General features: G+C 38.6%; 1 protein-coding gene across 7 annotated transcripts in view; it reads left to right on the top strand.

Moving 5' to 3' along the window:
* The window catches only part of Hp1bp3 (heterochromatin protein 1 binding protein 3), a 35819-nt gene that overhangs the window by 9246 nt on the left and 2829 nt on the right, over positions 1–23744 (top strand). For 5 of the 7 annotated variants that reach the window (XM_070037736.1, XM_070037740.1, XM_070037737.1 and 2 more), the window contains 8 exons: positions 941–1100; positions 4804–4947; positions 6929–7009; positions 8837–8988; positions 12037–12127; positions 18998–19157; positions 22014–22125; positions 23358–23477. In XM_070037736.1, the coding sequence (XP_069893837.1) occupies positions 941–1100; positions 4804–4947; positions 6929–7009; positions 8837–8988; positions 12037–12127; positions 18998–19157; positions 22014–22125; positions 23358–23477 (1020 nt within the window). Of the gene's footprint in view, positions 1–940; positions 1101–4803; positions 4948–6928; positions 7010–8836; positions 8989–12036; positions 12128–18904; positions 18967–18997; positions 19158–22013; positions 22126–23357; positions 23478–23744 lie in introns of those variants that run through there. The other 2 variants (XM_070037739.1, XM_070037742.1) reach the window with 2 other exon arrangements.

A 23744-nucleotide genomic window follows, 5' to 3' on the forward strand; every position in this document is an offset into this window, starting at 1 on the left:
AGGCTGAGATCTGAGGATCGTGGTTCAGAAACTTAGGAATGAAAGACAACTATTAAAATCTGATGTAAAAGACATGTCATTTTATCCCTGTCTCTGTGCTAGGAATGACTTATTTTTGTTGTGCTTATGTAGAAGCATCACAACAAGCCATTATTAAGAGTGACTTGTAAACCTCTGTGTACTCAATCAAGTTTTCAATTGAAGTTGGTTCAGAGCAACTAAAGGCAAAATTTACAGTCAGTCATATGTATCTATAAGAAGTGATCCAATCTGTTTGAATTTTTTATTTATTTCGCATGATAGCTTATAGTGTTTGGTGTGTTACTTTCACATTTGTTCATGAAAGTTAGAAATTGCTTTTTAAATAAAACAGGAATAGCTGTAGCTTGTACATGTAATCCTCAGGGAACCCTATATTGTGTTTCATAGGCAGAAGTAAGGTCTGGGATTTTTTAGCAGCTATGCTATGTTTTAAAGTGTTATGGTACACATATTAGATTTACTGTTAGATCTGTGATTACTTGGAATAAAGTAATGGTCTTATAAATTGTTTGAATATGCATGATCTCATAGTAGTAGTTAGTATTACAATAATTTTACACCTGCAGTGACTGAGACATCATTACTTGCTAATGTGAATGAATCAGATAGCTAGTACTAGGTGTTACAGCTAAAATACAAACCTTGAATTCTGTCTACCATAGATTGCTTGCAATACTCAATACAGTGTACATGCTTTGTAAAAAGTTGCTGTACTGTATGGTTCAGTGAATAACGGCAAAAGAACTCTGTACTTGTTCAATATAGATGCATTTTTTTCCCCAAATATTTATAATTTCTCATTTTAGAATCCCCAAATTTGAAACATGTGGGCATAGAACATAGACTGTACCTTTTTCTTGAGTTTCATCTTGTTTAATAAAAGTTATTTGTTTTAAAGTGAGAAAGATCAGCCCAAAGAAAAGGAGAAGAAAGTGAAAAAAACAATACCTTCCTGGGCCACCCTTTCTGCCAGCCAGTTAGCCAGGGCCCAGAAACAAACCCCAATGGCTTCTTCTCCACGTCCGAAGATGGATGCAATCCTAACTGAGGCTATTAAGGCAAGTTTTCATTTGAAAGGGGTCATCTTAGATTAGTCCTATTCATTTAAAAATGGTATATTTTGTTCAGACATCAGCAGAGCAAATCTTGCTTTGCTTCCTAAAGGAGACTTAAATAGATGAAAACCACAAGAGATGCATGTTTTTCTAATATAATTACATTTGATGAACAGTGTTGTTTTTTTTTCAGAAATCATTTACTATTAATTATTTTCAATTTATCTTTAGAAAATTTTTAAAATTACTTTAAACTAGCTTTACAAATATTACAGTATATTCTAATCAACAGAAAAATTTTAACTCTTTGTTGATTAAGTATAGTTTTTGAAGGCTAAAAATTTTAATTCTTTCAACAAATACTTATGGACCACTTTTCTCTCAGTCAACCAGAGACTTAAAGCAAGGTCTTTCCTCTTACAAAATCTAATTGTTACTAGAGAACAAAATAACATTAAGTATATTTGTTTAAAAGTAATATCTTCAGTGCCATTTGTACTGAGCCTCTTGATATTTATAAACCTTACTGTTCATACCTAAACTAAGAAACTCTCTTCTAAGTGCACTATTTTGCTCATCCTGTCTGTTCCAAAATAATAAATTTACCTTCCTTATATGGCTTTATGACTTGGCTACAATCCATTGGCTTTCATTAGCTTATGTTGTCATACATGTTAGTTTTTTTAAAAAAAATTTTAAGGCTTGGGGCTGGGAAGTTGGCTCAGTGATAGAATGCTTGCCTCGCATGCTTGAGGCCCTGGGTTCGATTCCTCTGCACCGCATAAGCAGAAAAAAGCCGGAAGTGGCACTGTGGCTCAAGTGCTAGCCTTAAGCTGAAGAGCTGAGGGACAACGCCCAGGCCCAGAGTTCAGGCCCCACAACCGTCCCTCCCCCCCCCAAAAAAAAATTAAGGCTACCTTCAAATCTGTTACCACCTTTATTATTTAATACGCATCTTAGTACCCCCTCCCCTATCTTCCTCCAGACAAGCATTCTACCACAGAACTCATTCCCAGCCCAAATCTTTCCATTTAATTTGTGTATTTCACATGATCAATTGATAAGAGGAATAGATCCTTCATTTTGGGACCCTTCTGAGTCAGGATTGGGGACAGATATTCAAATAATTTTAACCAAGAGTGGTATGCATAGGAAGGAGCAGCCTGGTTGTAATTTCAGATTCAAGAAGAGAGCACTTTCACATGAACTGTCAGAGATTTCCTTCAGACCTCTTCATTCCTTCAAGGCTCATAGGCTCTCACTTAATTAAGAAAACTTTTCTTCCTGTAGTAGCTTTCTTGAGATCTTAAGATCTCTGTTCTTTGTGTAGCCTCTCAAGGATTATACTTCATGTCCACTCAGCCTTGGTTTGAAGGAACATGGTTATGGTGAACATAAAGAAGGATCTAAAATTTTAAAATAGTGAAACAAACGTGCCTATGCAGAATAAGATTTTTGTGCATCTATGTATGTATACACATAATTGTATGTACCTATGTATATATTCCATAAGTATTATAAATGATTATTTTAGAGCACTGATAGTATTTTATATGTCAAACAGGAGTCCTCATACCTACTCCCATGTCTGTCAGTTTGGTGGAACAAAAGATTGATTATTTTAGCTTTACAGAGTTCTTTTTTGCTTAATTTTCTTGGCTTTGTGTTTTCTTACAGAATCAGGAATAAATAATAGATTATTAATAGTTCAAAGATAATTAGTGAATTTAGTGACCTATATTAACATGATTTATATAGTACTATCTTTTCTGGTCCATCTACTCTGAAGGCTTAAAATTAATATTCTTCATTATTGTAAATATGCATAAAATAGCATTCAACTAAGTTTATTAAATGAGAACAGGTAACTGCTAAGTTTAGTTTGCAGATGATTCATAACAGGATTAATGGATAACCATGAAATAACTAACAGGTGCTACTTTTCTGTGCTTCAAATTTTAAAGCATGTAAGAACAAACATTTGCTGCTTTTAGACATAATGAGATACTTAATTCTTCTGTGGACATTAGTAGATAAGATGGAAATGGAAAAATTGCATTAAATTCCAATAGAACACCTCAATTTTTACTCAAAACCTCCCCTTAAAATTTTACCAACTGAGCTGGGTACTGGTGGCTCACGCATGTAATCCTAGTTTCTCAGAAGGCTGAGATCTGAGGGTCATTATTTAAAACCAACCTGGGAAGGAAAGTCCAAGAGACTCTTATATCCAATTACCCATCAGAAAAGTGGGACTGTGGCTCAAAGTGGTATCACTACCCTTGAGCAAAAACTAGCTCAGGGACAACACCCAGGCCCTGAGTTCAAGCCCCACAACCAATTTAAAAAAAAAAATTAGCCGGACATCAGTGGCTCACATCTGTAATCCTTGCTACTCAGGAGGCTGAGATCTGAGGATCATGGTTCAAAGCCAGCCCGGGCAGAAAAGCCCATGAGACTCTTATCTCCAACAAACCACTCAGAAAACCAGAAGTGGCGCTGTAACTCCAGTGGTAGAGTGCTTGCCTTGAGCTGAAGATTGAGGGTTAGCACCTAGGCGGAATTCAAGTACCACAACTAACAACAACAGCAACAACAAAAATTATACCAACTGCTGCAGTGTGGCTCATGGTAAAACACCTGCTTAGCAAGGGTGAGGTCCTGAGTTTAAAGCCTTGTACTGCCCCCCCCCCCAAGGTTTTACCAACTGTGCCATCTGTAAACCCAGCTTTATTCTTTTTGTTCAGACTATGTTTTCTGCTAACACTTATGGGAAACCTGCAGAAGAATTGTTACAGTGTGCCAAAATTCTCTCTTCATTAAATAGGCTAGACAGATAATCTTGTAAATGATAGAATGCTCTGTGCTACCCTCATTTTGATGCTAAAGATCTATCTTTTAAGTTAGGTGCTATGATTGATACCTCTAATCCTAGGATTACAGGTGGCTGATATCTTAGGAGCAAGGTTTTGAGCCAGCCCAGGCAGAAAAGTTCTTTTTTTTTTTTTTTTGATCATGGGGCTTGAACTCAGGGTCTGGGTGTTGTCCTTGAATTTTTTTGCTCAAAGCTAGCACTCTACCATTTTGAGCTGCAGCTCCACTTCCAGTTTTCAGATCGTTAACTGTCAAGTGTCTCATCGACTTTCCTGCCAGAGCTGATTTTGAATCATAATCCTCAGATCTCAGCCTTCTCAGTAGCTAGATTTATAGGTGTGAGCCAGCCACCAGCACCCAGCACTAGGAGATTCCTATCTCCAACTAACCAGACAAGCAAAACTAGAGGTATGGCTTAAGTGGTAGAGTGTCGGGCATGAGCAATAAAGCCAAGGGATAGCATAAAGCCCCAAGTTCAGGCCCAGTTACACACACACACACACACACACACTCTCTCTCTCTCTCTCTCTCTCTCTCTCTCTCTCTCTCTCTCTCTCTCTCTCTTCTCTCTCTTCTCTCTCTCTCTCTCTCTCTCTCTCTCTCTCTCTCTCTCTCTCTCTCTCTCTCTCTCTCTCTCTCTCTCTCTCATTGTAGAAATAGTTCATAATTATATACTTCTTCAAAGCCAATGTGAACTTAGGTGGACTGAAATACTGTTCATTCTTCCTTAACTATGTTAATCTGTTATCATCTCCAAAATAACATAGAGTATGTGTCAAGTTCTCTAATAGAAAATAAGTAATATATATGGCTTGATAAATCTGTTTTCTAGGCATGCTTCCAGAAGAGTGGTGCATCAGTGGTTGCTATTCGAAAATATATCATCCATAAATATCCTTCTCTGGAACTAGAGAGAAGAGGCTATCTCCTTAAGCAAGCACTAAAAAGAGAATTAAATAGAGGAGTCATCAAACAGGTACCACACAGCTTTTAGAAATAAGGTTATTTCATATAGCACCTATGCTTGGTCCATTTTTAGTAATATTAGGCTCTGTATGTATTTTGTTGTTGTTTTTGTTGTTACCAACAAAGGTACATGGTATCACAGTACTCCAGATAATAGCCAGATTTCAAAAATACTGGTGTCAGTTGTATTTATAATTCATGTATCTTCTAAGGAGCTGAAGCAATAAGATAGTGTTGATTTTTTTACTCCAGCTTATTGTACTCTTACTTGGATTTGCTACAGGGCCTACTCAGGCTTGAAATTGTGTAGCATTGAAAATGAGTAGTAGTGTTAAGACAATCCTATTACTGTAATAGCCAGAAAGAATAATTGCTTTTGTCTTAGGTTTATAAATATTAAAACTTAACTTACACAACTAGATTTGTTATTTCTCAGCCTTGTAAATAGTTTCATCCTGATAAGGAGCATCAAAGAAACCTGAATGCATTGACACCCTAGAACCAATATTGAGCTTGGCATAATCTGTGTTACCTTACACAGTTCGTAGTTCAGTCAGAATCAGAGAATTCTAGGGCAGGGGTATAGCACAGTGGTAAAAATCTTGGTCTACCCTTTCTGCAACCAGTTACCACTGTAGCCAGGACTCTGGCCCTAATTAGTGTAGAATTTTATGCCATTAAGGCATTTAAACTGCTTATATGGAATGTATGGCTCAAGTAGTAGAGTGCCTAGCCGAGGACAAGGCCCTGAGTTCAACATCCCAGTATCACCAAAAATAAGAAAAATTCTGTTAAGGAACTTTAGTAAATACTTAATTTCAAAAGTAAATATTGAGCCTCTCTTATATCAGGTACTATGAGAGATTCAGCAGTGAATAAACCATATCCCCTTCTGTCTTTTGGTTAAGGATTTTCTAAATGTAAAGATGATATTTAAATAGTCTTGCCAGACGCTGGTGGCTCATGCCTGTTGTAAGCTACTCAGGAGGCTGAGATCTGAGAATTGTGGTTCAAAGCCAGCCTGGGCAGGAAAGTCCATGAAACTCTTATCTCCATTTAACCACCTGAAAACTGGAAGTGGTGCTATGGCTCAAGTGTAGAGCATTTGCCTTGGGTTGAAGAACTCAGGGGAAATTGCTTAGACCCCAGAGTTCAAGCCCCATGACTTAGTCTTTAAAATTATCATTCATTAATAGGTCTTACCTAGCCAATATGAAAACCAAAGATGACATACCCCTCCCATGTCCTAAGTGCATATCAGCACAGCCTCTAGGCTACATTTCTGCTTTGCCTCCATAGACTTGCCCTTGTTTCCATGCTTAAACAATTAATGTGCTAAAAGTATTTCATCTTGATTATTAATTGGTAACATTTATCCAAGTAAAACTGGTGTTTATGAATCAACTTTTAAAGTTCTAAGAAAGTGTTTTCACCTTGCCCGTGTAATTGTAACCCCTCTGTATGGTATTTTCACAATTAAAAAAAAAAAAGAAAGTGTTTTCATATGTGGAAATACATGGTACAACATGCCATTATGTGTGGTGTCTAAAAAATTATTATATAACTTTAGCATAAGAAATAAACTATAATTAGAAAACTAAGTGATGGCCTGAGACTACATAGGGTCTAAACTTGCCAAGGAGTTGTCTCTTCGTGAGACTTTTGTCCCATCACTTCTGCAGGACATTTTTTGTGATTTTATTTTTTTGTAGGTTTTTGTTTTCTTTTAGACTCAACCTAGTATCACGGTGGCATTCATCCCCAATTCTGAATTTGTAGAAATGAAAACTTAAAAGGGTTAACCAAATTGTTTAGTATTGAGTAATTAGATGGTATCATGGCTAGGATCACACCCTGTCTTTGGTTCCTATTCTTTTTTTCTCTGAAGACTTAAACAGCTCTTGTGTGATATTGTATAATTCCCTTAGTCTTAGCAGAAAACTATAAGCATGAATACTGGAATGATTTAAATAAAACTTAATTCACTTTAGGTAAAAGGAAAAGGTGCATCTGGAAGTTTTGTTGTGGTCCAGAAATCAAGAAAAACACCTCAGAAGTCTAGAAACAGAAAGGTAAGAAGTCTCTACTAAAGTTTGAGCACCAAAATACTATTACTACTATTGAGTGGCTTCTGAGTGCCTAGCACAATGCAAAGTGTAGCCTTTCTTTCAAGTTTACAGAGCTAATGAAGAGAATAGCTAGTGTGCAAGCCCAGTATTCTAACCCAGTTAATCCAGTTAAGTGCCTGGTGTTGAATTTATAAGCAGCTATATAAATTATACTTTTTCATGAAATATCTTTTAAAATTGAGGAGATATATGAAGAACAGTTATTTTTGTATGTGTGTATGTGTGGTTGTGGGGCTTGAACTCTGGGTCTGGGCACTGTCCCTCAGCTCTTCACCTTGAGGCTAACACTTGAGCCACAGAGCCACTTCTGGTTTTCTGGGGTTTATTGGAGATAAGAGTCTCACGGACTTTCGTGCTTGGCCTGGCTTTGAACCTCAATCCTCAGATCTCTGCCTCCTGAGTAGTTAGGATTACAGGCATGAGCCCCTGGCACTCAGCTTGAAGAACAATTCTTAAAGATCCCCAAACTATGCTCCAAACCAACTTTTATTCTCATTTTTGTAAATACTAATACCTTCTCAGAATACAATTTCCAAAATATTGTTACAACAATAAAGTGGAGTACTTAGTATTTTATTTGTCAATAATTAAAATAATGGTAATTCTTCTGTAACTTTGTTTTTACCAAAAACTGAACATTTTCTTTCTTTCTTTCTTTTTTTATTTTTGTCGGTCATGGGTCTTGAACTCTGGGCCTGAAAGCTATCCCTGAGCTCTTCAGCTCAAGGCTAGTGCTCTAGCACTTGAACCACAACATCACTTCCGGTTTTCTGGTGGTTAATTAAAGATTGAATCTCACGGATATTCCTGCCTGGTCTGGCTTTAAACTGCAATCCTTAGATCTCAGCCTCCTGAGTAGCTAGGATTACAGGCGTGAGCCATTGGTGCCTGGCTGATTTTTGTAAGAACAGTCAGTTCTTTTTTTTTTTTTTTTTTTTTTTTTTTTTGGTCCGGTCAGGGGGCCTAAAGTCTGTGCCTGGGCGCTGTCCCTCAGCTCAAAGCTCAAAACTAGCACTCTACCACTTGAGCCACAGCGCCACTTCTAGCTTTTTTCATTTTGCTTATGTGGTGCTGAGGAATGGAACCCAGGGCCTCATGCATGGAAGGCAAGCACTTTACCACTGAGCCACCTTCCCAGTCCCCCTGGCTGATTTTTATACTTTTTAAATAGAACTTTCTAATATAAACTGAACATTTAAGTAGTATTTTTTAGTGACTTCATATTGAAGCCTAAGAATAAGTTAAGGTCTTTATTCTTCCTTTTTACTTCTATGTATATTCTTTACTCCTTTGATCTGATTTTTTTTTTTTGCCAGTCCTGGGGCCTGAACTCTGGGCCTGGACGCTGTCCCTCAGCTCTCCAGCTCAAGGCTAGCACTCTACCACTTAAGCCACAGCACCACATCTGGCTTTTTCTGCTTATGTGGTGCTAAGGAATCAAATCCAGGGCCTCATACATGCAAGACAAGCACTCTACCACTGAGCCACCTTCCCAGCCTCCATCTGAAATTTTTATCTGTAAGAAATTGCCAAAGATGTTGTCCTGCCATGTTGCAGAATAAAGCCCTGAAGTGATTGCTTAAAGTGGAGGAGAGTGCATATGTACAGACCAGCCACCCACAGTTTACACCATTGTGGTTTGAAGTAGGAAAAATGATAGTTTTCTATTTGTCAGCTAATTTGTCAGTCAATGGAGGAAAGCCTTTAAGTTGGAAACATAATGAACTGAAAGCCCTACATTACATAATGACATGATTTTTAATATTTCAGAAGAGTTCTACAGTATATCCAGAGCCACAAGTAAAATTGGAGGATGTGCTCCCCTTGGCCTTTACTCGCCTTTGTGAACCTAAGGAAGCTTCCTACAGTCTCATCAGGAAATACGTGTCTCAGTATTATCCTAAGCTTAGAGTGGACATCAGGTATTAACCATTAAAATACGATGCTTTGTTGTTGTTGTTGTTTTGCCAGTCCCAGGGCTTGAACTCTGGGCCTGGGCTTCTTTTGCTCAAGGTTAGTGCTCCGCCACTTGAGCCATAACACGACTCCTGGCTTTTTTGCGTAGTTTCTTGGAGATAGAGTTTCATAGTTTCCTGCCCAGGCTGGCTTTAAACCATGATCCTCAGGTCTCAGCCTCCTGAGTAGCTAGGATTACAGGCGTGAGGCATCAGTGCCCAGCTAAAATATATTTCCTTTAGGCTCTTCGTAAGAAGTTAGTTACAGGGCTGGGAAGGTGGCTCAGTGGTAGAGCGCTTGCCTTGCATGCTCAAGGCCCTGGGTTCGATTCCTCAGCACCACATAAGCAAAAAGAAAAAAGCCGGAAGTGGAGCTGTGGCTCAAGTGGTAGAGCGCTAGCCTTGAGCTGAAGAGCTGAGGGACAGCGCTCAGGCCCAGAGTTCAGGCCCCACAACCGGACCCAAAAAAAAAAAAAAAAAAAAAGAAGTTAGTTACATTTTCAGGAAGAATCCGTATTCTTCCTGAATATGTAACTAAAGAATATGTAACTAAACATTGAACAAAGCTAAACATAAAACTCGTTTTCAAAAGTTTTATTTTTTACTTCATAAATGCCTTATTTTTTTTTTTTTTGAAATCCAAACCAGTATTCTTTTATAAGATCCTTATAGAAGGCTAGCGGCATGGCTCAAATGGTAGAGTGCCAGGCAAGTACAAGGACCTATTTTCAAGCCTGTGATGTGGGGGGTGGCAACTGCAGGACATGAGTGAATCATGGTTAATCCTAGCTAATCAAGAGGCTGAGATCTGTGGATCATGGTTTAAAGCCAGCGTGGGCAGGAAAGTCTCTTAAGACTATCTCCATTTAACCAGTTAGAAGCATGGCTCAAATAGAATAGCATGAATTTGTTGACCACATTCCAGTGCCAAGGGCTCCCTATAACTCTATATCAGCATGGTATTATGTCCTCTTAGATACTCTTCATGAATTGTTTTTTTGTTTTGTTTTGTTTTTGGTACCAGTACCAGGGCTTGAACTCAGGGCCTTGTGCTCTTGTTTGGTGGCTGGCACCATACTGCCTGAACTATGCCTCAATTCCAGCCTTTTCCCTAGTTATTTAGGGATAAGAAGAGTCCTTTGGATTTTCCTGCCTAGATTGACTTCAAATTGTATTCCTCATATATCAGCCTCTTGAGCAGCTAGGATTATAGGGGTGATCAACCAGCATTCTTTTTTAAAATTTAGTTATAACTGGGAACATAAGATATTTCAGGCTTTAAAAATAACTACATAAATAACATTAAAGTCTTTTTTTTTCCAGTCCAAGACTGGTGGGGTTTATACTCGGTACCTGACACTTTGATTCATTGGCTAGTGTTCTATCAATTGAGCCCTGCCTCCAACCCATACATAAAGTCTTCATCATTTAAGCATCCTTCTTAGATAATTTTGATAATTTTTTGCTAAACATTTGGGTTGATCATCTAAATTTTCACAATTGTTCAGTTGTGGATTTCATACCAGCATTAATTTGATTAAATTTGCAATTGACAGTGAGTTTTAAATATATTTATGTAAGATCTTTTATGTGGTTGCCTTTGGAAACTTGTGTTTAATTCATAGTTCATTCTCCAGAAGATTTTTTTTTTTTTTTTTTGGGTCCAGTCGTGGGGCCTGAACTCTGGGCCTGGGCACTGTCCCTCAGCTCTTCAGCTCAAGGCTAGCGCTCTACCACTTGAGCCACAGCACCACTTCCGGCTTTTTGCTTATGTGGTGCTGAGGAATTGAACCCAGGGCCTCATGCATGCAAAGCAAGCACTCTACCACTGAGCCACCTTTCCAGCCCCTCTCCAGAAGATTTTTATTGAATATATGTTGTACTAATAGTTCTAGTATTTACTTGAATTTTTTTTTTTTCTGGCCCTATGGCTTGAACTCTGAGCCTAGGCACTGTCCCTAAGCCTCTTTGTGCTTGAAGCTAGTGCTCTACCACTTGAGCCACAGTACCACTTCGGCTTTTTCTGAGTAGTTTATTGGAGATGAGAGTCTCACAGATTTTCCTGCCTGGGCTGGCTTTTGAACCATGATCCTCACATCTCAGCCCCCTGAGTAGGATTACAGGTATGAGCCATCTGTAGCCAGCCAGAATATTCATAAGATCACACTGAGAATGACTTCAAAAAAGGTTAATTAGGTCATATACTTTTTCTACTCAAACCCTTCAGTGACTTCCCAAGTTTTCCTCACAATTAAATCAATAAAAAATCCCACAAGGCACTACATGTCCATTGCCTCTGTGATCTTACCTACTACTCTTCCTCAGTGGCCTCAGTCTTCACATTTGCTCTTCCTTTTGTTTTAATAGTTCTTTCCCCATAATCCAATTTCCTTTACTTTAAAGTTGATTTTATCTTTGCTTTTTGCTGGTCATGGGCTTGAATGCTGGGGCCTGGGCTCTTGACTCTGACCTTTTTTTTTTTTTTTTTTGGACTCTGACCTTTTTTTGATCAAGGATAGCACTCTACGACTTGAGCCATAGCACCACTTCCAGCTTTTCCTGAATAGTTTATTGAGATAATAGTCTCATGGACTTTTCTACCTGGGCTGGCTTTGAACTGTGATCCTCAGATCTCAGCCTCCTGAGTAGATAGGATTACAGGCATGAGCCACTGGCGCCCGGCCAAAATTATCCTAAAAAGACTTTTTATAAGTCAGTGTTGTAATGTGGCCCATTTAGTAGACTTGGTTGGTAGGACCAACCAAAATATCTCTGTCACTGTGGTTTAATGATAATAAACTGTTTCAATTCTATATGTACAAGTACTAACAGTTTCACTTAAAAAAAAAAAAAAAACACTTTTCAAAGATGTCAACAATTTGGTATTGGGTTTTTGCTCATGGTAGCAAAGTTCTACATAAAAGAATCAAGATTAGATCTGGGAATAACCCTGAATCTTTTTCTTCAAGTTTTTCATTGATGTATTTATCACTATTTTTTTGTTTTTCTCTGCAGGCCCCAGCTGTTGAAGAATGCTCTGCAGAGAGCAGTGGAGAGAGGCCAGTTAGAACAAATAACTGGCAAAGGTGCTTCGGGGACATTCCAGGTTAGAAGCCAAAGGCTTGTTGTAGAGGCATGCCTCTCAATATTGGGGCTTTTAAGGACTTCCTCAGACTCTAAAATTTGAACAAGGACCTCTGAGACTTTGTTTCTATGAGTCGTACCTATCAGTATTGACTGTTTTAGCAATTAAAACTTAAGAGCCAGGCATGGTGGCACACAACTGTAATTCCAGTACCCTGGAGGCTGAAGGCTAGGGATCTTAAATTCAAGGCCAGTCTAGGCTTCATATCAAGACCCTGCCTCAAAATAAAGCAGGTTCCAGTGGCTCATGCCTATAATCCTAGCTACTCAGGAGACTGTGATGAGAGGATCTGTGTTTTGAAGTCAGCCCAGATAGGAAACTCTAAATAAAACTTAAAAATCCAAAGTGGAGCTGTGGTAGAGCACTAGCCTTGGGCAAAAAAACTCAGGGACAGCACCCAGGTCCTAAATTCAAGCTCCAGGACCAGCACAATAAATAAATAAGATGAAAAAAATTTTAAAAATTATTCATTTAGAAATAACAATAGCAGATCCATTATATATTAAGATAAACAATTCATGAAAAATTGAATTTACTCCAAAATAAATTTGTTAAGAGAAACACTTTTTACATTATTTTGCAAATATCTTTAATGTCTAGCTTTAATGGACACTAGTATCTGTTAGTATATTTTGAGTTTATGAAGAAAATCCATTCTCTCTCGAAGGGGTCACACTGATCAAGATACATTATATTTATAAGCTACTTTGTTAAATGGTAGCTCCTTTGTACAATTAAAGATAATAAAAAAAAATTTTTAAGAAAAAGGGAAAGGGTAGAATATTTCTAAGATAACTATCAGATGGTTGTTTCTTTGTATCAGTCCTGGGATTTGAAATAAGAGCTTGGGCAGTGTCTCTTAGCTTTTTTTCTCAAGCCTAGCTACTCTACCACTTTCAGCCATAGTTCTACTTATAGCTTTTGGTGGTTAATTAGAGATAAGAGTCTTATGGAGGGGCTGGGACTGTGGCTTAGTGGTAGAGTGCTTGCCTAGCATGCCTGGAACTCTGGTTCAGAGCTTCTGAGTGGCGCTGTGGCTCAAGTGGTAGAGTACTAGCCTTATGCTAAAGAAGCTCAAGGACAGTGCCCAGGCCCTGAGTTTAAGCCAAAGGACTGGCAAAAAAAAAAAAAGTCTTATGGAGCCGGGCACTGGTGGCTCATACCTGTAACCCTAAATACTCAGGAGGATGAGCCAGTCCAGGCAGGAAAGTCCTTGAGTCTCTTATCTCCAACGTTATAACCACCAGAAAACCCAAAGTGAAGTTGTGGCTCAAAGTGCTAGAGTGCTAGCTTTGAGCACAAAAGCTCCGGGACATTATTACCCAGGCCCTGAGTTCAATTCTTATGATCAACAAAAAAAAAAAGTTTCATGGACTTTCCTGCCTGGGGTTGGCTCCAAACCATGATCCTCAGATCTCAGCCTCCTGAGTAGCTAGGATGAGTGAGCATCTAGCACCCAACTGAGAATTATTATTCATTCTTTTTTGTTTTCCAGTCTATTAACACCAAATGTCTCTTCATTGTAGGTCTTCAGTTTCTTTTGTTAAATTAAGTCCTAGAATGTATTTTACATAAAAGTCAGTTTATTTTTTAAATATATGAAAGAAGTAATTTTAAACTCAACTAAATATAGTAAGTATAGAACTTAGTTAAAAATTTACAGCCATTACATTCAAGTAAAGGCTAAATTTTGGATGCCAGCTATATATTAAACAAAAAACATTTAAGAGATCAGGCATGGTAGTACATGCCTGTAGATTCATTTACTATGAAGGTAGAGAGCATAAAGGAGGACTGTGATTCTATTCCAGTTCTGCCTGAGAATCCCTTATCTCAACAAAAGTAAGCCACGGTATTACACACCTATGATTCCAACTGTATTGGAAGGTCACAGTCTAAGACTAACCTAGGGCAAAAACATGTTATACCATCTAAAAAATGGCTGAAGCAAAAAGGGCTGGAGACCTGATCCCTAGTACCACCAAAAACAAAAACAACCCTGAACATTTATAATAATAATTTTTATACCTATAAGATGAAACTGTTAACTGTGTTTGTCTCCATCCTAACATCCTGCACATGTTATTATCCACAGAACCATATGCCTCTATTACTAAAAAGCACATGTTCAGGCTTTGTTTACTTATTCATTCATTTTATTTTGATTTCTGCACATACTGGGCCTAGCACTTGCACCCAGCTGACCCTGCCAGTTGAGCAGTGCCTCCAGTACAGCTTTTTGGTTTGGTTATTTTGGATGTGGGGTCTTACAGATTCTTCTGCTCTGTCTGGTTTCAAACCTTGATTCTCTGGATCTTGTCCTCCTGAGTAGCTAGAATTACAGACATAAACCACAGCCAACTGGGTAAATAGAAAGCATTTTATAGCTTTTTAAATAGGTAGCAAGCTGGACACTAGTGATCTGAGGATCTGAGGAACACGATTCAAAGCCAGCCAAGCAGGAAGTATGTGAGAACTCTCATCTCTAACAAACTACTGAAAAAAGCTGCAAGTGATGTTATGACTCAAATGGTAGAACACTATTAGCCTTCAGCCAAAGAAACTTAGAGACAGAGCCCAGGTGCCGGACACCAAAAACAAAAACATTTCAGCTCTTCAGAGAAAGCAGGGAAGTCCAAACAAAGGACTTAGACAACTTTAAATTACTAAGGATGACTGACTTTTTTTTAGCACATTGTTTTAAATTGGGTGTAAAATTTTATGCATATATTAATGAATAGAATTCTAGGCCATATAGCTAAGGTAGGTCACCATAGAAACTTAGGTCACCATTGCCACTGTAGCAACAACCCTCCTATGATGCAGTTCTTGACACCATGCTTTATATCTAATTTGTACATTCTCTTCCAGACTGACTTATTTCTTCAGAAGTTATAGTCAGTTACATTGATTGAATAGGAATATCCACAGGATAGTAGTGTCAGGCCACAGTGTTGAATCAGCTTAAAATATGCAAGGCAAAAGACCCATTAGACCAACCCATGGCTTTGCATGCAGTATAAGATTGTCCAAGCTGGGCGCCAGTGGCTCACACCTGTAATCCTAACTACTCAGGAGGCTGAGATCTGAGGATTGCAGTTCAAAGCCAAGCCTGGGCAGGAAAGTCCATGAGACTCTTATCTCTAATTAACCACCAGAAAACCAGAAGTGGTGCTGTGGCTCAAGTGGTAGAGCATTCACCTTGAGCTGTAGCGCTGAGGGACAGCACCCAGGCCCAGAGTTCAAGCCCATGACCAACAACAACAACAAAAAAAGATTGTATCTTATACTTTGCTAAGAAACCACTGAAAAGTTTAACATTTTCAGAGTTCTGGTGGTCAAAGTTAGTCATGTATGTTGCTTTCACTAACTTTCTTATTCAAATGCCTTTCTCCAATCTTAAGTGAATAGAAAAATTCTTTTTCTCTTTAAAAGGGGGACCATTTTCCTTTGAAACATTCCTTTTCTCTCAACAAATAGTCTCCTCATAGTAGAATGGTATCACATGCAGAGCTGGTTGTTGGCTGTAAAGATTGCTGCTGTGTTTTAATCATTTTGTTTTGTTTCTAACTTACTGACTCAGTTTCTTGTTTATAGTATTATTATATTACATCTTCATCATTAAAGCCTAAGTGTACTTTTGAAATTTTGTTAAAGTTCTTCTGCATAACTTTTCAAAATCCTTACTTGTGTGTATATGTGTGTGTGTGCACGCACGCATGTGTGCGTGCGTGTGTGTGCCAGTAGTGGGGCTTGAACTCAGGATCTTAAGCTTTCGCTTACCTTTTTCACTCAGGGCTAGCGCCCTACCAATTAATCCATGCCTCTACTTTGGCTTTTTACTGATTGATTGATGAGTTTGTCTGCGCCAGGCTGATTCTAAATGATGATTCTCTTAGATGAGTAAGTGGGATTATAGGTGTGAGCCAATATACACAGCTTCCCCAGCTCTTTTTTTTTGGGGGGGGGGTCCGGTCGTGGGGCCTGAACTCTGGGCCTGGGCGCTGTCCCTCAGCTCTTCAGCTCAAGGCTAGCGCTCTACCACTATGAGCCACAGCGCCACTTCCGGCTTTTTTCTTTTTGCTTATGTGGTGCTGAGGAATCGAACCCAGGGCCTCGAGCATGCAAGGCAAGCGCTTTACCACTGAGCCACCTTCCCAGCCCTTTCCCCAGCTCTTTACTGGTGTTCTTTTTAATAATTGTTCTCTCTCTGCTGAGTTACCTGGCATCTTCAGTGTCAGACTTAACATTCCTATACGGTTCTCTCCTCTTTCTCTAGGTTTCTTCTTTGGGAAACAAATCATTTCCTTTTCATTTGATGAAGAAGCATCTTAAGTTCAGTATTTTGCATTAGAATTTGTTTCTGGCAACATTCATAATCATTTGAGAGACTTTATGCATTCCCTCTTTATTTCTGGCTTCTAATTTATCAGTCTTCAAGGAACTTCTTTTTCCTTCAGCTCTCTTCATGTCATTTGGAATGTCCATAGCTTTTTATTTTTATTTTCATTTCATGTAAGCATTTCCTTATTATATTCACACTCTTCATGGCAGGATTGTGTTAGTACTTTTCTACTGAAATGATATTTTGTCATTTTTTTGTCATTTTTGTGCCTTGTTCTCATTTTTTGGTGGCTGATGCTGATTTCTGCTTTTATTTCTACAACTATATGTCTCTCTTCTGAGACCAATCATTTCCCTCTGCAGTTTTCCAGTTCTTTCAGTTCTGCATAGCAGTTCAAGATCATTTTCCAGTTTGAGAATTTGTTTTTCCATATTTTCCTGAGCTAGAATGTTCTTCTACTGGACTACAAGTAGCTCACTCATAAAATTAAAGACAGCAAGTATATTTAATTATTTCTGACTCTTTTTTTTTTTTTTTTTTTTTTTGGTGCCAGTAATGGAGCTTGAACTCAGGGCCACAGTGCTGTGCTGTCCATGAGCTACAGCTGCACTTCTAACTTTTTCATGTTTAAGTCTCAATGGACTTTTTCTACCTGGGCTGACTTTGAACCTTAGACCTCATCATCCTAAATAGCTAGGATTACAGGTGTGAGCCACTGGCACCTGGCTATTTAATTTTCTCTTTGTCACTTTTAGATTCTTCATGAATATATGTCCAGTGCTTTTTCTATGTTTCTAAAATGCTTTGTGTGATTGGTACTCTTTATGCTATTAATGTGAACTGTTAATTTGATTTTGTGGTAATTCCTTAAATGTTAGTTGCCATGTGGAATCTGGAAACCATATTAGTGAACTCTTCTTGTAGTCTGTTACCTTAAAGCCATTGGTCTGTCTTGAACTATGAGTGGATCTTTGAACCACATATTATAAGTAACACAATGCATTGGTTATTTGAAAAATAGTGGCTCACTGAGTTAGGCTACATAGGATTTTCAAGTGTTCAACAATTCATCATCTAGTAACAAAAATTATAGTCATTGGTGCCAGCCATTGGTCTCATAAGAACACTGCTTAAGTGCTGGGTAAATATTAAAAAGATGATAGATACAAGTTTTCTACAACTTAAATTTTCTCTTGAAAGGTTGAATTTTGCACAGGCCTCTAATCCCAGCACTTGAGAGGCTGAGGCAGGAGGATCTTGAGTTCAAGGGCGGCCTGAGCTACACAGTGAAATCCTATCTCAAAAAGAGAAACAGACAGACAGGAGGGGAGGGAAGAAGGTAGGTTGAATTTTGCCATTGGAAACAAATACTGTTGTTTTTCTTGAAGTGACAAGACTCACTTCTTAGGATCTGAATAGTTTATTAGTAGTTCCTTCAAGTCAAAAAGATCTATAAAAACACCATTAGTTCAGCTCACCATTATACATGCATATGTAGCACATGTGCTTTATACATCTTTTCTTTTCATTGCATAAAATGTTTAAAAAGGCTTGTTAGGGCTTGAGACTTAAATAATTATTTATGCTTGAGGTTATTCCTAAGTGAAACTGGCATTAACAACAACAAAAACAAACGAAAATGTAAGTAAGTATCTGTCAGTGAAGACCATAACCACTTGCCATCAGGACAAATATCAACACAAAAAATAACAGATCACATGTTTATTTTGTTACAAAGATAGTGTTGACCTTTAAGATCCTCTAAAAGGGTATCAGAACTTCTAGGAATTTGTGGACCACTCTTTAAGAGCTAGTCTACTTATTTCTGCCTGCTTTGTTTCCCAGCCTTCTCAGCCTAGAAATATGTTACATAACATTCTTTGTGATGGGGGAAAGAAGGGCTTAAATTGGGGCTTGAACTCAGGGCCTAGTGCTCTATCTTGGCTTTTGCCCAGACTGGCTTTGAACTTCAGTCCTTTAGGTCTCAGCCTTCTGAGTAGGTAGGATGACAGGTGTGAGCTACCAACACTAAGTTTGCTATTTAATATTCTATTATATGATATCATAAATACTTACAAAATTTTTCTTGGTATAGGGCACCGGATACAAGGTAGAGGAATATGGTTATTTTCCTTTTAGAATTAAAAAGGCTTTTTTATTGCTTTGTTTTTCAGATTCATAAAAAGTATTTTCAAAAGTCTCAGTTTTTTTAGGAACATAGCAAGTTATCTTGTTTATTAGGGTAGAACTGTCAGTATCTTTTGGTAAATAGAGGGTAGAAGAAAATATCCATAAGAGGGTTGGGACTTCTCAGTTAGATTGATACCTGGTGAATGGGAAGAGAAAGTCCCTAACCTGACAATTTATTGTAAAACATATCTGTGCTAATGCAGGAACTCCGACCCACCTGGTGCAGAGGAGTCTTGTCTTGACCTGCTTTGGGAGAGTGTTGTCTTGATGCTTTTCTCTTCCTCCTTGGAAAACAGCTGAAGAAATCAGGGGAGAAACCCCTGCTTGGTGGAAGCCTGATGGAATATGCAATCTTGTCTGCCATTGCTGCCATGAATGAGCCGAAGACCTGCTCTACCACTGCTCTGAAGAAGTACATCTTGGAGAACCACCCAGGGACCAATTCTAACTATCAAAGTAAGAGCAGAGTTGTATACACTTAACTGAAAATGGGGGGGATTTTCTTGTGGAGGAACAAAAAACCTGAAAGCTAGGCACTAGTGGCTCACACCTATAATCCGAGCTACTTGGGGCTGAAATAGCTTACGCAGGAAAGTCCATGAGGCTATTTCCAATTAACCACCAAAAAACTCTGGAAATCATGCTACTAATATCAATATTAAGTATTGGCTATGAAAAACTAAGAGGAAATTACAAATTTATCACTTAAAAATTAAACACAGAGCCAGCCTAGCTACTAAGGAGGCTGAAGCTCTAAGGATTGTGATTCAAAGCCAGCGTGGGCAGGAAAGTCCCCATGAGACTCTTAACTCTAACCACTCAAAAAACAGAAGTGAAGCTGTGGTTCAAAGTGGTAGAGCCCTAACTTGAGCAAAAGAGCTCAGGGATAGCACCCAGACCCAGTGTTCAAGCTCCACACCTGACAAAAAGAAAAAAAAATAAAATGGAAATAAGACTTACTCTATTGTATTTTATTTAATAAACTTTTTTTTCTTTTTTGAGAATGGGGTCTTAACTGTGAAGATCACACTGGCCTTCAACCCAATCCTCACTCAGCCTCCATAGTGCTGGGATTGCAGTTGTGCACTACCACACCTAACCAGGTGTTATCATTAATTTACAGCGGCTTCTGATCAGAATTAATTTTACTTTACTATAAATTTTTTTTCTGATATTTTGTAGTAATTTGGATAAAACTCTTAAATGACCTTTTAATTAGTTTACTTTTACCTTTAATAGGAAGTAGTTTTGTTTTGTTTTTTGCCAGTCCTGAGGCTTGCACCCAGGGCCTGAGCACTGTCCCTGAGCTTCTTTTTGCTCAAGCTGGCACCCTGCCATTTAAGCCATAGTGTCATTTCCAGCTTTTTCCATTTATGTGGTGCTGAGGCTCTAACCCAGGGCTTCATGCATACTAGGCAAGCGCTCTACCACTAAGCCACGTTCTCAGCCCTGTTTTTATTTCTTTTATCAGCCATGGGGCTTGAACTCGGGGCCTGGGCACTGTGCCTGAGCTCTTTTGCTCAAGGCTAGTATTCTGCTTTGAGCTGCAGTGCCACTTCCAGTTTTCTGGTGGTTAATTGGAGATAAAGTCTCACTGCCTTTTCTGCCCAAGCTGGCTTTGAACTGCGATCCTCAGATCTCAGCCCTCCTTAGTATTTAGGATTGCAGGCCTGAGCCATCAGCGCCAGGCCTAGTGGGTTTTGTTTTGGCAATAGTGGGGCTTAAACTCAGGACCTAGGTGCTGTTCCTGAACTCTCTTGCTTAAGGCTAGATCACTACAACTTTGAGCCACAGCTCCCAAGTTTTTGAGTGGTTAATTGGAGATAAGAGTCTCATGAGGACTTTTCTGCCCAGGCTGACTTCAGAATGAGATCCTCAGATCTCAGCCTCCTGAGTAGCTAGGATTACAGATGGTAGCCACTGGTACCCAGCTAGTATTTTGTTTATAGTACAATATATTCACTTTGAAATTAGAGATCAGACTGTAATTAAACACTGCTGTTGTGACTGGCAGAACTGGGCAACTGTTCAGCAAAATATTAGAATAGGCACAAAGGATTTAGGTTGAAAAATATGACAAATAACTGAAAGTACCAACCAGAATATTTAAGTAACATGGTCCAGGAATGGTGGTGCATGCCTGTAGTCTCTCAGCTACTACAGAGAAGCACTTGAACCCTGGAGTTTCTCCTCCCCTCTCCACCCCCCCCCCTTGCCAGCTGTAGGGTCCTGGATGCTGTCCCTAAGCTCTTTTGCACAAGGCTAGTTAGTGGTCTACCACTTTGAGCCACAACTCCATTTCTGGTTTTCTGGTAGTTAATTGGAGATAAGAGTTTCACAGCCTTTCCTGCCTGGGCTGGCTTTTCACAGCGATCCTCAGATCTCAGCCTCCTCAGTAGCTAGGATTACAGGCCGGAGGAGTTTTGAGGCTAGCTTAGTTAATACAGCAAGATCTCATCTCAAAAAAGTAAAAGTAATTTTGAAGTTTTAATATTGCCTTTTTATTTGTTTACTTTTGTGGCAGGATCTCCCTGTGTAGTTTATGCTGGCCTTGAACTCAAGTTCCTCCAACCACAGCCTCCCAAGTGCTGGGATTACAGGTGTGCACCACCATGCCTGAATCATAGTGGTTTTTGGGTTTTTGGGTTTTGGTTTTGGTTTTGGTTTTTTGTGCTGGTCCTGGTGTTGGAACTCAGGGATTAGGTGCTCAAAGCTAGAGCTCTACCGTTGGAGCCACAGCTCTACTTCCAGATTTATTTGGTAGTTAATTAGAGATAGCATCTCACAGACTTTACTATTTGGTTTGAGTTTGAACTCTGATCCTCAGATTTCAGTCTTCTGAATAGGACTTACAGGTATGAGCCACTGGCTCATTTTTTATATGTCTATTATGAAAGATGAGTAATTAGGACTTTATGAGCTATGGTATTAATTTATTATTCTTTGCTAATTTATGAAGAATTTGTTGTATTATCTTTATAGGTATATGTCCTAGGTGATTATCAATTCCTATAGGTACATATAGGTGCTTGAGTGAGTGGAAATAATGACATTTTCCTGCTATTAATAATTTTATGTGCTGCCTTAGAACAAGTCATTTAGCTATTCTATGCTTCTGTTAACTTTTCTGTGAAATGGGGAATTGGACTCAACTGAACTCTTTTCACTATAACCTTCCAAATTATGAGCACTAATGTTTGCTGAACTGATATTTGTGATCACAGAGAAGGACATTAATTGGTAGACATCTGATTGTGGTTGAGAAGAAACTAATCTGCCTAAATAACTAACTCCTTGAATTCTTTTATTCAGTGCATTTGCTGAAGAAAACTCTGCAGAAATGTGAGAAGAATGGGTGGATGGAGCAGATCTCTGGTAAAGGATTCAGTGGCACCTTCCAGCTGTGCTTTCCCTATTACCCCAGGTGAGCTTTTACTTAATGGAAACACTTGGCCATTATAATTTTTAAACCTGCATCTAGGTTACAGACTGGTTTTTAAATTTTCTTACACTTAGTACTTCTTACAGAAGGACCTTTAGCTGTCCTGCCTGCTAGTGCTTATTATTTGGCCAACAGTAATAACTATTCAGGCAAAAGATTGTTTAAGAGCCTTAAATGGTCATTTTAATGTTTGTTCATTGTTTATCTTTTTAAATGATAACAGGAAGACTATCTGGAAATTAACTTTATTTAAATTGTCAGGTGCCAAGAATCCTAAGCCTTCTACATATGTACAGACAACATTTATTTGAAAACTTACCTCATATATACCTTATTTAATTATTGAAACAAAAAAATATATATTGAGCCCATGTCATGCATCATTCTGAGCACTGGTTCTGTGTCCTTCCTATGCACTAGTATCTAATTAGACCTGAAGGCATATACCACTAAGACTCTATTTTTAACAACATCACTGTGTAACTTTCTTACTTTATTCTTTGGGCACAAACATAAATGTTATGTGATTGAATGCATACTATTTAAAATTTTCAAATATTAAACAGTAAATTTAATACTGAAGGTCACATAAAATGCTACAACTTAAGGGCATATTAAAGAAAGTCAAGATTTCTATTAAGAGTAAGGAATAGTGAATTTCTATAAGAGTTTGAAGAGACTTGAGTTTTTGAAGCCTTTAAGACTGGGGGCTGGGAAGTTGGCTCAGTGGTACAGCGCTTGCCTTGCATGCATGTGGCCTTGGGTTCGAGTCCTCTGCGCCACATAAGCAGAAAAAAGTTGAAAGTGGCACTGTGGCTCAAGTGGTAGGATGCTAGCTTTGAGCTGAAGAGCTGAGGGACAGGCCCAGGCCCAGAGTTGAGGCCCCACGACTGACAAAAAAAAAAAAAGACTTTGTGGCCTTTTGCCCTTATTGTGAAGGCAGAAAGTGTGTGCTGCCATGCAGACTGTCACTACTGGGGATCCATTGGCTCATTTAGTTCAAGACATAGCAGGACTGATGACTTTTTATATGTGTTCAAACATGAACCATGTTGCTTATAACCTAACACAAATTTTGAGGGAATGTAGACAGAAGTGGACAATGTCTGGTGAAGAACATGTAGGTTCACATTATCTTCTTGTCCTCTGTGGGACTTGTATTTTACCTGTCTCTTCTTTTTTCTGTGTGTTGTCTTCTCCCTTTTCTTTCTTAGCCCAGGAGTTCTATTTCCAAAAAAAGAACCAGATGACTCTAAAGATGAGGATGAAGATGAAGATGAAGATGAGTCATCAGAAGAAGAATCTGAGGATGAGGAGCCACCACCTAAGAGAAGGTATAGATTGGGAAGAACCTTGGATATGATAGGAAATAAATAGCAAGTGGTTCTAATAGGAGGGACTGAGGGTAGTGGTTCAGATAATCACTTAGAATCCATCTCAGCTTCTTTGTGTAATATTTTAACTTAACCTTCTCAAAAATTCAGGGACTTTGAGCTTATAATAGTGTAAATATGAAACATATATACTCTTTGGTCAACCTGTATATACTCATATATATTCATCTACTCTTTTTTTTTTTTTCTTTTTTTTGCCGGTCATGG

This window comes from Dipodomys merriami, unplaced genomic scaffold (genome assembly GCF_024711535.1).
Source record: "Dipodomys merriami isolate MVZ:Mamm:240054 unplaced genomic scaffold, mDipMer1.0.p SCAF_28, whole genome shotgun sequence".
NCBI lineage: Eukaryota > Metazoa > Chordata > Mammalia > Rodentia > Heteromyidae > Dipodomys > Dipodomys merriami.